General features: G+C 38.8%; 1 protein-coding gene across 1 annotated transcript in view; it reads left to right on the top strand.

The window, feature by feature from the left end:
• The window catches only part of Gm12695 (predicted gene 12695), a 63250-nt gene extending 51213 nt beyond the window's left edge, over positions 1 to 12037 (top strand). Inside the window, exons 10-12 of the mRNA NM_001081284.2 lie at positions 4179 to 4252; positions 7296 to 7500; positions 11571 to 12037. Of these exons, the coding sequence (NP_001074753.1) occupies positions 4179 to 4252; positions 7296 to 7500; positions 11571 to 11731 (440 nt within the window). The 3' untranslated portion in view covers positions 11732 to 12037. The remainder of the gene's footprint in view (positions 1 to 4178; positions 4253 to 7295; positions 7501 to 11570) is intronic.
• Positions 12038 to 13549: the final 1512 nt, after the last annotated feature.

Below are 13549 nucleotides of genomic sequence, written 5' to 3'. Positions count from 1 at the left end.
GAACATCACAGTTCCTTGGCAGCCTTATAAGTCTTTGTCCTTCCCACACTTGGAAACTTCTAGAAGCCAGTAGGGTCTATCTCCCCCAGTGCAAGTCTTCCAGTGGTTGACTAGACAGATGGTTCTCATTTATCCTTCCTGCTGCTGTGTTAGAAAGAAGAACAAGAAGAAAAAAAAAAGATCTCCAGCACAGGTCTTTTAAATGATGTTTACACATGCAAGCAATTACCTCTGTATATACCATCAGCTATGACAAAGGAAAAGGGTAAACTTAATAGAAACCAAGTACATGTTTCATATATTCTCCTAAGGGAACCCTGACAACCACAGGGAATTGCTAGACAGAAACACAGAAATCAAGTAGAGTCTTCATATATTCTCCAATGAGAACACTGAAAAGCTCATATACAACAAGGAAGAGAGAGATAGAGACCAGTCTAGGTTCTAGGACTTATTCTAAAAAGTCCCATGCATAAACTGGCACCCAGAAAACTGCCTGGCATGTTGTAGAATGAATCCTCTCCTGTGGTGAAATGATGTTTGCCTAAGGTTGAATACCCTCCTTTGTTGAATATTTTACATACATGATATGTACTTCATGATATTATGGCAACTTTCTGGAATTTCACAAAATAAATAACTGAACCAAAAGTTCACAGTTGGTAAAAGAAATCCACAGGATTAGTGTTTAGATCTGTCTGATACTCAACATCCGTGCCTTTTTTCCATTCACAGCTGCTAGAGTCCTTTTTAACTGTCCATCTCTGTGATTAAAAGTAATCTGAATCTTATATCTTGGGTATCCTAAGTTTCTGGGCTAATATCCACTTATCAGTGAGTACATATTGGGTGAGTTCCTTTGTGATTGGGTTACCTCACTAAGGATGATGCCCTCAAGGTCCATCTATTTGCCTAGGAATTTCATAAATTCATTCTTTTTAATAGCTGAGTAGTACTCCATTGTGTAAATGTACCACATTTTCTGTATCCATTCCTCTGTTGAGGGGCATCTGGGTTCTTTCCAGCTATTATAAATAAGGCTGCTATGAACATAGTGGAGCATGTGTCCTTCTTACCGGTTGGGACATCTTCTGGATATATGCCCAGGAGAGGTATTGCGGGATCCTCCAGTAGTACTATGTCCAATTTTCTGAGGAATTTGCTAAACTCATGAAACTCAAGAAAAATGAAGACCAAAGTGTGGACACTTTGCCCCTTCTTAGAATTGGGAAAAAAACACCCATGGAAGGAGTTACAGAGACAATGTTTGGAGTTGTGACGAAAGGATGGACCATCTAGAGACTGCTATATCCGGGGATCCATCCCATAATCAGCTTCAAAACGCTGACACCATTGCATACACTAGCAAGATTTTGCTGAAAGGACCCAGATATAGCTGTCTCTTGTGAGACTATGCCAGGGCCTAGCAAACACAGAAGTGGATGCTCACAGTCATCTATTGTATGGATCACAGGGCCCCCAATGGAGGAGCTAGAGAAAGTACCCAAGGAGCTAAAGGGATCTGCAATCCTATAGGTGGAACAACAATATGACCTAACCAGTACCCCGGAGCTCTTGACTCTAGCTGCATATGTATCAAAAGATGGCCTAGTCGGCCATCACTGGAGAGAGAGGCCCATTGGACTTGCAAACTTTATATGCCCCAGTACAGGGGAACACCAGGTCCAAAAAGTGGGAGTGGGTGGGTAGGGGAGTGAGGCGGGGGAGGGTATGGGGGACTTTTCGGATAGCATTGGAAATGTAAATGAGGAAAATACCTAATAAAAATATAAAAAAAATTAAAAAAAATTAAAAAAAGTAATCTGAAGCATTTTCTCTTGCGATAAAGAACAAATTCTTTTTTTTTTCACAAACCTAGTGCAGTGAGCAGATCTCAGTACAAGTAGGTGTTCATGGGTTCCCATGGCAACTCAAAATTTTAACAGATCTATTCAGATTTGCCTCGAAGTGATTGCCATCATGATCTTTAGTGAGCATCAGTTGAAGTATATTCTATGGCATTTGGGTAGGTATGAGAGATCAAGAAATGAAGAAACACATTCTTCTTAGAGGATTGGGGGAAAATGGGGAAAGGAACCACACACTTTATTTTCTAAATGTCACATAAAAGTGCATAGCCATTCATCTGAGCAAGTACTGAGGACCATTCTTATGCTGGAGGCCAAGGCACCAGGTAAACATGAAATTGCATTGTCTTCTCCATCAAAAAAAGACGAAGAAGAAGAAGAAGAAGAAGAAGAAGAAGAAGAAGAAGAAGAAGAAGAAGAAGAAGAAGAAGAAGAAGGAGGAGGAGGAGGAGGAGGAGGAGGAGGAGGAGGAGGAGGAGGAGGAGGAGAAGGAGAAGGAGAAGGAGAAGGAGAAGGAGAAGGAGAAGGAGAAGGAGAAGGAGAAGGAGAAGGAGAAGGAGAAGGAGAAGGAGAAGGAGAAGGAGAAGGAGAAGGAGAAGAAGAAGAAGAAGAAGAAGAAGAAGAAGAAGAAGAAGAAGAAGAAGAAGAAGAAGAAAGAAAGAAGAAGAAGAAAGAAAGAAGAAGGAGAAGAAAAGACGACCTAGATAGGTGGTCGAGTTGATAAATCAATTGTTACATAAACATGACCACCTGAGTTGGGTTCACGACACCTATGCTTAAAAAAAAAAAAAAAAGCCAGGCAAAGCAGGGAACCATATGGCCACATGGCTAGGAATGCAGAGACAAGGACTCTGGAGTTTGCTGCTTGCTGGGCAGTCAGTCTAGCCAACTAGTGAACTCTAGATTCTGGGGCAGACCCTGTCTCAAGAATACAAAATACAGAGTAACTGAGGAAGATGTCTCTGGTCTTCACACACAAATATACTTGAGTTCATAGTGCATTATCACATGTGGACACACACAAATACCTACATATATATACTATGCATATCCAAACACAAACATATAAAAAGTAATTGAAGAAGATAATTCATAATGATCCAGGGAGGCAATGCTAATAGACTATTACAAAGGGGCTCTAACCTGAAATTTAGGTAACACTCTTAACTTTTTAACACTTTTTTTTTTTTGAGACAGAGTTTCTCTGTGTAGCTGTGGCTGTCCTGGAACTCACTCTGTAGACCAGGCTGTCCTCGAACTCAGAAATTTGCCTGCCTCTGTCTCCCAAGTGCTGGGATTAAAGGAGTGCACTTGCTATGTTCTCGGTAATTCCATTTCATCCTAACAGTCACCTACGGTGCCCTCCTTCTGTCAGTAGAAAACCCCTGAGGCAGGAAGAAATGGAGTAGAATGCTCATAGTCATGGATCTCGTAACAAAAGTAGCCAGGATTGAAATCCAAGGTATCTAGGCTTAGACCTGATATTGTCACCCACTATGTTACAGTGCCTCCTTCCAACTTTGTGTAAATGTTTTGGTTCATTTTTACTGAAAATAATGAGACCCAACTGAGAACTAATGTATTTTCATTAATGATATATTTACATTTCTCTTGGCACATGATAGTGACAGGGATTTAGAGTCATTAGGATACTCCCTAGACCTGTGCGGACTACATTTAATGCAAGTCAGTTTTATCCATGAAGGTAGCAGCCTGTAGCCTGGCGATTGCAGGTGGTCACACCCTTAACTGAAAAGGGGGTACAGGGCTTGCATTCTGGGAGACAAAGTCACCAGAGTCACAGGGTCACTGAGAGTCACAGAGTCACCTCGCTAAACTGCATGGACCTTTCTGGTTCTGAGTCTTCCACAGGTTGTACTTTGGCTCACTTTTATGGGTACCATCACCATGCCTTTATCCAGATGACTTCTGCTTCTCGTTCTGTTCATTAACTTGCTTCATTTCCTGCGAGAATTATCCCTTCCAACCATGCCCACTGCTCCTAAATAAGCTCAAATATTTTCCTATCTTCATATGTTTCTTTTCTGTATGTATGTATGTATGTATGTATGTATGTATGTATGTATGGTAATAGTGTTTAAAGAATCCATTGAGCAACTGTTTACCACCCCCTCCCTCATTCTGAAATCCACAAGGTAAGAACCTGGCCTGCTGTCCACCAAGTGTCCCCATTGCCTAACATATGTCACTCACCCAGCAGAGCCAGAATATGGCCTTTGCCTTGGGTGTATGTGTATGCCAAATGTGTGTGCCAAGTTTAACCCTTCTCTCTGTCTTTTTCTTGTTTAGGAAAGAATAAAAAGGAAACCCAAGGGGACTTGGTTGACATCCCTGAAAGACCCCAAAGAAAAACTGAACATGTGGTATGCAGCTGGGCATGTGGTGCACCTGGGAGGGCCTTGAGGACCCCTGATTCCATCTTCCCACATCTTTCTGGGCTAGGCCCTCCCCTGTGGTTTCTTTATATTTCACCCTACACCTTATTTTCTGACTGTCTTTAGGACCTGCCTCAAACAGAAAAGGGAGACCTATTAACTCCTAGAATATGGGTTAACGCCTAACCTAATTAGCATGAGGAAGCCTCTTGTCTGTGCTCATTGATGGGCTTGCCACATGCCCAAATCAATTGTCTTTTAAGTACCTGTACAGCAGAGTGTCCAAATCATGTGGCCACTAACTGTCATCAGACTAAAGTGTGGCCAGAAGAACATTTTGATTTCTTAACTCTTGCTTCCATAACCTGAGGGCAACCTTTCCCTAAAGGATTGCCTTTTAAAATGTAACAAGTTCTCTGATTTTTAAAATAAAGAAAGGAAGAGAGAGTGTGGGGGAGAAGAAAATAAATACACAGCAAATGATTAAAACTCCACCTTAATATTCTCAGCATTTAGCCAGGAGATATTGAAAAATTGAAAGGTAGTATGATTTTTCTATTGTTGTTTTGGCATGTCTGGATTAGAACATAATTCATCTTAAAATGATATGAGGTCTCTTCATGCACTTCACACATGGAAGTATTTTAGAAAACAGTATCCATTTTGGCAAGCATCTTGCCATGCGAAAACAACCACAAATGCTTTTCTCCTTGAGTGTTAAGTCTGTTGTGAATAAGATTTTTTAAAATGCATTTTGCTCTTTTATTTTGCTTCCTGTAGAACTTTTTTTTAAAAAAATTTTCTGTAATAATTAACTCTTCTCAAATCCTTGTATAAACAATCTTCATTGCCCCACTTTTTAATAAGGAGATGAAGCAGAGGTTTGATAAGACAACTTTCTATAATCCAAGAGAAATAATCAATCCATATGTTCATTCATTCATTCATTCATTCATTCAACAAGCATGTGCTGAGAATCTCTGTCAGCCACTAACAAGACCTTAGAGATTTTTCAATAACTATCTCATATGACCTTGATAATATATCAGTAACTACCTCTAGGGCACAAGATAATTAGACAAATACAGTAGTCAGTGAAAAGTGCCTTGATAGACAAATGGCTGAGAAAGAACAAATTCTTGCCCATTCATGGTTATATGGAAAGGCAGTACAGGGAGTAGGATATGAGATGGATCTTGAAAATTGTATAGGAGCCTAATCCTTCCAGGCATGAGCATCAAAAAGGGTTTATACAACTGAGAGAGTGACATTATAAAGAGATAAAGACAAAGAGCATCTTCAGTTGTCTAGCTTTATGTGCCTGGAGAGAATGATGTAAGACTGAAAGGGATAATCTGGAGAAATAAGCAAAAAGAGCATTAACATCCCCTGAACAAGCAAGGAATTTAGACTTCTTCTGGCACAGAAAAGTGATATAGAGTATGTTAGCTACTTGTTCTTTTACTGAGCTTAATATGGGTTCAAAGTCTCCAACTTCCCATCTTTAATTATCAGAGAGACAGGAAGAATCCAAAGAAATTTAAAAAAATAATGATTTTTAATGAAAATATCCATGCATGCAAGTGCATCAAGTAAGATTTTTCTAAAGCTTTCACCTTTTCTGAAGTTGTCCAAAGCTCTAAAACAAACAAACAAACAAAACCATAAGAATCATCTCTGGTTTTCTACATAAAAAGTTTCTCCTTGTCCCAAAATTAATTTTATCAAAGAGGAATTATTTTATATTCATCCCGAAAATCTACCAGTTGCTTGTCAACCATGTCAGAGCAATTTCACAGTGTTCTAGTATTTCAAGCAAAAAATTCTTCACATTCCCGGGAGCAACCTCATCCGTGTCTGTTACCCAGCTCATAGACAAGCTTCTTGTTACAGCTGCTCTTCTGCAGGAAGTTGGGGTGTTCACCACTTACACATGAAAAGTTTGACATATCAAAAAAGACTGCAAAGTTTCAGACATTTGAAAGTTGGGGGAAGGGAATGCACGTGGTACACATCATTTCATGGTAAGTGATGAACATTTTAGATTGCAAAGAACAGAACCAACTCTACTAGCTTAGTTATCTGGAGAAATTGGAAATTTTACTGTGTTAATTATGGACAGAAATGAAACATGAACTAAGCCAGAGTTAATCATGGGCCAGCTTTCCCATCTTTACTATGAGACATGTTCCCTTCACCCTCTCTGCTGGACAATAGGTATACTACTTTTGCTTTGGATGCCCAGTCCCAAACCAGGTAAATAGAAGTTGTTGCTTCTTCCTATAACCACATGGGCTGGTCAGAAAGAAGACAAATTGCCCAAAGGATCATAGCAGCACTGATCAGGACATAGATATTTATCCCTTCTACACATGAAAGGTGTCAGGATGCCTTACTTGACATCTCTGGGTCTCACTTGTCTATTTCATTGCAAAGGACCTTACTTTTCCAGAGTAGGCATGGAATTAGGATACTGAAGTAAGCTAAGCATCAATTCTATGCCCTGCTTGTAATTTTGGGTCTAATGTAAGGTCTGCCCAGTCTTATAAGTCTCTTGTTCTTTCTAAGCTTCCATTTCCTTTGTTAAATAACAATCAGAGAGACACTTAGGTATTCTTTAAACTGTGCTCACAGGCCAAAAGTGGCACTATTATCGGGCTACTCATTCTTTCACCAAATCCACTGAAGAGGTCATGGCTTTTCACCTAATACTACTCCCTATAGATTCCTCTAGCACTCACAGAGTAGGACATCAGAACGCCACCCAGGTCCCAAGTCCTTTGCCTGTACATATAAAACAGAAATTGAGATAAAAGTGATGTCATCACTCTTCTCAAAATAAACTTGCAATGTTTTCATTGAGTTAAAACTTGACAGTTAGAGCTGCCAAATATGTAAGATTCCTCCTTGTTTTCCAAAGCCAGACTTTGCAATAAATCTTTCTGATGTGTGGCCTCAACTTTGGCCAAGCGTTTGGAGAAGCTCTGTGTCATGAATGTGTGCCAGTAAGATGTTTATGTTATTTTGGTAGAAAACTCCAGAAGAAAATCTGCAGACAAAAAACCCTACCACTATGACGTCAGCACCAGAAGACCCTGTGACCTTCTTTAAGAACAGGCCAGTCTCTCAGCCTGTTGAGCATCTGGCTGTGAAGAAGGATGGGCAATCAGAGTTATGGATAGACAGGTTCAGAAAGCTGGAAAATGCCCTTTACCTGTGTGACCTGAGCAACACAGGTAAGGTATGAATTCCAAAGACCACCAACCCAGTTTTCTTTGTGTTCTAACTTAGACTTGGCTTTTTTGTTCTAACCAAGCCTGGCTTGCTTTCATCTCATGGGCAAACAGTTCATTTTATCTATGAAATGGGTGTCTACAAAAATCAGAACACACCAAGATAACTCAAAGCAGAATTCCCTACAAGGTGACTGACAATGTCATTGTGTTTCCTATACCTACCTCTACTCTTCCACCAGTTCAACACATGCTTCATTCTTTTAATTCCTCTAACTTCCTTCTGTCTCCAAGATAAACTCCAAGCTACTTAGCAAGTCAAATTTGGTACCTGCTCACCTAAACTGCCCCTTCTAACAGTTTTCATTTTTAGCATTTTTTTTCACACAGTCATAATGAGTAATGGGTCACTTGCTTTTTCTCAGGCACACCTTACTTTCCTATTTGTTTAAGTCTTCTGTCTTCCTGGTCTCCTTCTCCTCAATATTATTTGTACTGTAATCAAATCACTGTTCTCTGGGCTTTGAGGCAGATCTAGGTCAGACTTCCTCTGGCCTTGCCAGCTTCCTTAATATCTATCATCATATTTGATACCATGTATTTTTTACTTGAAGTTTCATTGTTATCTTAGTAGTATTAGAGCAAATAAATGATTTCAAGTGTCTGAATACACTAATACAACATGCATGGTAACAAGTGCTCTTAGATTATGCTATGTGAATATTTAGAGAAAGAAGAGTCCTTTTGTTGGATCAGCAAAGGCTTTATTAATATTAAAATAATTCCTAATGTTTGAGTGCTGGCATGTCTTACAAAGGCACCTATGTGAAAAGGGTAAGGTCTTTATTTCCTTTGTGTTCTTTTTCTTCTGTTTTGAATTTTAATACAATTTTAGTCCTCATGAAATATAATAGCATAATACCTAAGATTTTGAATAATTATGGAAAAGGAATGAAAGGAAATTTAGAAAGACCTGAAATTATTAATTTAAGCTATCTGAATAATAAAATATTCACTAAAACGGTATTAATGACTCCAGAGCTGGGTTAGAGGCTAGACCAGGAAGAAATCCAGAAAGACTGAGCTTCTACCCTCAAGGATAGACTTCTAAGCAAACCACAGAATAGCAGTAGTTAACAGCATTACAGAGGAAGGGTAAAGAGGTGATACGTAATAAAGTTTTATGATCGAAGGAAGAATTGAAAATTAAGTAGTCCAAAGGAAAGACATAAGGTGCTTAGTTACTATTAAATATGAGAAAGGAGTTCTAATGGACCATGTCTTTAAAAAAAATCTAGAAAGAATGAATTCTGGATAATTTTATTAAGAGAAATGGTAAATATTTGAGATGATATTAAATTATACAGAGTTTATTTTTATTGGAATATCACATGGTACTACATAAAATGTATCAATTAAAATTTGTAATATAAAACGAAACAAACATGAGAGAAGGCTTAGCGTGTAATGAGCTGAAGTACCAGAGACTGTATTGGGAGACAGAGCTGGAATTGAAGCATGATATGAAGAATGCTTTGGTGGCTTCATCAAGCCATTCTAAGTTGAAGCCATCTTCTCCAAATGTTAGGAATTGAGCTGACTCTTGACAGGGAAAAGGATAAACAGGACAGGCACAGAAGTATACATTTGGTCATTAGACACATGGTGAAGTTGAGCCTTAACTGTGATCCTGGGAGTTAGCATAAGGCATCCTTCTCTACCAAAATCCACAAAATAAGTACAAGCAGGAAGGTCATCATGAAAGCTGAGATAAATCATGTAGGGAAGATTTCTATGGTGAAGAAGAGAGATTAAAAGGTTATTGAAGTAACCCTGAGCCTCCATATACCAAGTGAAAGGAAAACCATTCCTAAATAACATGTTAAGTCATCATAATGTATCCTGGATCTTAAACCTAGTTGCTAAGAAACTCCCCAAAGATTTGGACCTTTCTAATAGGAATAAAACAGTCTGAGAAAACATGTAGTTTTTGTTGAATTTGGGGACAGATTCTGATGGCTTTGAGATGCCTTTTTTTTCATGCCCCCTTCACTGTTTATGCCTGTTTTCTCCGTTTCTATGAAGTTTGCTAGTTGCTCAACAGCCAAAGAATATATCAGCCAGATCTGGGAACATCTACAACTGTCTAATGGGAAAGAGGATTAGCTAAGGTCACGCTGTTTGTTCATTAGCCACAGTATTTCACAGACCATGAAGGCCTTTTCTAGATGTAGAGCTGACAACACCTGCTCTGCCCACAGATGACTCACTGTTCTTTATTATGTGCAAGGAGCTAAGTAGGCCAGTGCATTCCCTATCCAGGCTCCAGCAGACCATCCATCATCAAATCAGTGTTTCTGGGAACTTACTGGGCTTATTCTCTAATGGGGATTGTGAAGAAAATAGCCTTAAAGAGAAGGAACAAGGAATGACAAGTATTCTAAAGAAAGAAAGTGTCTGAAACAAATGGCTGAGTAAATGATATACCAAGAATTCACCCAAAGAGCCAAAGTCTAAACAGAAAATATAAAGTCCAAAGAGGCAGAATGCCTTAAAAGACACGGGCTTAAACATTGTATTCTTTTCATTTCTAAATTTGCACATTGGCAAGACTGACGGCTTAGTACCCTTCTTTGCAGAGGAAGAACTCAAACTCAAAATGATGAGGTTCGCAGGAATTAGATCCATGATTCAAACCTAGATCTCCCAGACTTCTCACTATATCTGCTACTAGAAGGAGAATGAGGTTTTGCTTACTTTAGATCAGAAGATATTGATTCTACTCCAGAGTCTTATCAGTTAGGTTTTCATACTATTAAAGCTGTTCAGAATGACCTTCTGAAGAACAGTGCCTCTCACAATGACCTGCATCTTCCTAAATCAATTAACAATCCAGACAATCTCCAAAGAAAGGCCTAAGGGCCAACATGATCTGGATAATTCCTAACTGTGACTCTTCCAACGAGATCCTAGGATGTGTCTAGGTGGAAGTTAAATAATAAGGACACGTGGGATGTAAATTACATCTTTTAAAAATGTCGGGACACTCTTTTGGCTGTTTATGACATAGATCTTCACAGTTCAAAGAACGAAATTAGCAGACTCTATGACTCACATTTAAACTCTTACCCTCATTTTATAATATGATATAGTAGTTAACTTTATAGTTAACTATTTAATTTAAATAATTTAAGCAAGTGATTGAACCACTCTAGAACTCAGTTTCTCCCTATGTGAAGTGGGTAATGATAAGAAGCAAATGAATATTGTACAATGCTTGGGATGGAGTGTGAGGCATAGGCTATATTTGTAGGTAAATAGTTGTTATTGTAAAGATTGTTTCATTTCAGTTAATCTTTTGCATAACTTAACTTCTCCATGGGTTGGAGAACTTCTATAGGCAAGAGATTGTTCCTCTGTGTTCCCAAGTACAGCATCTAACATGTCTAAGCTCAAATTTCAGGCTTATAAAGCAGTTAGTGATCATTAGTGATGCTGCAATCTACACTTATAGTTCTCCCTCCAGCTATTTTAACACCTAACCTCCATGTAGAAAGCATGCTGACATTGTTATCATTGAGACAGATGACATGAGGATGACAGAATGCTTGCTGTGGATCCACAGATATATCACACAGGTTAGTTGAAGACAGTCACAGAAAATGTGTGCGAAGAAGTAACAGTTTAACTCTCACATGTTTGGCAACATTCATGGATACTTTGATAAGAAAAATCCTGAATATCTAGGAACATGTTTAGCAAGCACACCATTTCTGTTGAAAAATTGCCTTTAAATTTAAGTATGTTTACAAAGAATAAACTTAATTCATTTTTTAAAACAAATGAGTGGTGTTATTGAATCTATCTGCTTTGTTCTACACCAAAGTCGTCATCTTTGGTATGTAAGCCATATCTTAGTCTAAATATCTTAAGTAAATTTTAAGAATCTTAAAGTCATAAAACATTAGTGATTAACATATACCTACAAGTCATTCAAGTTAGCATATATCTTTTCTTTTGTCTCCCTTCTTTAAAAAAAAATAAAAAAACTTTATCTACACATGTTGTCACAGGAGTGCTGGAGCGGGAGCGAGCCAGGCGCCTCATTCACAACTACAACCTCATTTACAGCTTGTCTCTGAGTCCCCGGAGAATCAACCAGGCCTTGCAAAGATACCGTTCTGGAGAAAACATAATCTTGGAGCCAGCACTTCAGTACTTAAAGGAGCTGTAACAACAAGCACACACCAGGAGAGCAGCTGTCTCTCTCATTTCCCCTTTATGGGGACCTGTGATTGTCCTCAGTTTGAGGTCTGGGCAGAGGTGTTGTCAGAGCTGAGATGTTCTAGCCAGTTTTGACCAGGACTTGGCTGTGGTGAAGAACAGTTCACAATGATCAGAGAGATGTAGCTTTCTCTTCTGACATAAGAGTCATTTGAAGGGCTCTTCTGTTCTTTTAGTGCTTATTATCAATGTGTTTGATATTTATTTTCTACCTTTCTAACAAACTGTTTTAAAAACACGAGTTCATGTGTCTAAATGCATTCGTAATGTTAATAACTCTTCAGAATGCCTGGGTTTAGTTTTAAGACAAGGTATACACATATAGTCCAGACAGGCCTTCAACTCATAATCTTACTGCCTCAGAATACTAAGGGCTTTAATACATAATTTCCTATGTAGGTAATAGGCCACCATACTATCATACCTCTGTTCTAGGAATGATTTTGACTATATGAAAAATAAAAGGCATGGTGGAACATACCTTTAAATCCCAGCACTCAGGAGGCAGAGGCAGGTGGACCTCTGTGTTCAAGGCCAGCCTGATCTATTGAGTGAGTTCTAGGACAGCCAGGGCTATACAGAGAAAACCTGTCCCAAAGAAAAACAAAACAAAACAAAACAAAACAAAACAAAACAAAACAAAAAACTGAAATAAAAGTTTTGACACTGTCTTAACAGTAAGCAGAACAATAATTTAAAGTTTGAGTTTTTTATGTAAGTTTAGCAACTCTTCCAGGGCAAAACTAGGCAATGTGAGCAGTTTCTTCAGAGATATTTCCCAGAGTCCCAAAGAGAAGTTTCAAGGGAGGATAACAGGAATTACACTTTGGAAGTCCTCTGCTCTCTCCAGGCAGGAAAATTTGGTAGTTTTCACCAACCATGTAGTTCTGTCTTTAACATGTTCTCTGTCTCTCCAGCTCTTGTTTTCCAAGCAGCACAGAGATAGCCATAAGTTCAAGTGAAGAACATGGTCCTCAGGTGTCAGCGATAAGATGTTACCAGGACCAGTACTAATGAAACTTAAACTGGATGCTGAGCTTGAGTGGTATGAGAGATAAGATGAATGAGTTAGGTCATGTCAGGCAACAATCAAAGAAAACTTCTGAGCATATCATACTGTCCATTTTATAGTGTGGTTTGTCATGACAACATCTCATAAACATTCAAGAACAAAAGCAAAACCACCTAGATCCGCAAAAATAAACTTCAATTTTAACTAACTTAACTTGTAAAACTACTAAACTTCCCAGACATGACTTTCCCCTTCTGACAATGAACCAAGAAAATGAAGGTTTTAGGATTAAAGGTTCAATACAACTACCAAGTACCAGGAACTTGGCACTATTCCCCCAACTTTGACATCTCTGTAAGATATTTCACAGATGAGCAAACAGGCTCAGAAAATGGAGCGTAAGAAAACTATGAAAGTGCTAGTTATTTGTCAGTGAGAGGTAACTTCATGTGGAACCATGGATCATCTTATACCCTTTATCTCTGGGCAGGTAGACCACAGGGGCTGCTGGGGCAGAGGGAACTATAAACCTAATTTGAGATTAATGAACTCAGTCATAATCTTCACCAGCAAGGAGTTTGCCTTGTTTAGGCTTTTCTCTCCAATATCCAGTCGGGTGCTTGATCCAGTGGTCTTAGTTACCAGCAGATGTAATAGACAGGGCTTATTTACAGACACTGCATTGTAACAGGTATCCCCAGAGCTTTGTGTCTGTAACCAGTGTTTCCATGTGTTTTGGCTGAACGGATATTTCTT

Source organism: Mus musculus, chromosome 4 (genome assembly GCF_000001635.26).
Source record: "Mus musculus strain C57BL/6J chromosome 4, GRCm38.p6 C57BL/6J".
In the NCBI taxonomy this organism is placed as follows: domain Eukaryota; kingdom Metazoa; phylum Chordata; class Mammalia; order Rodentia; family Muridae; genus Mus; species Mus musculus.
This window is presented reverse-complemented; position numbering and strand designations above follow the sequence as displayed.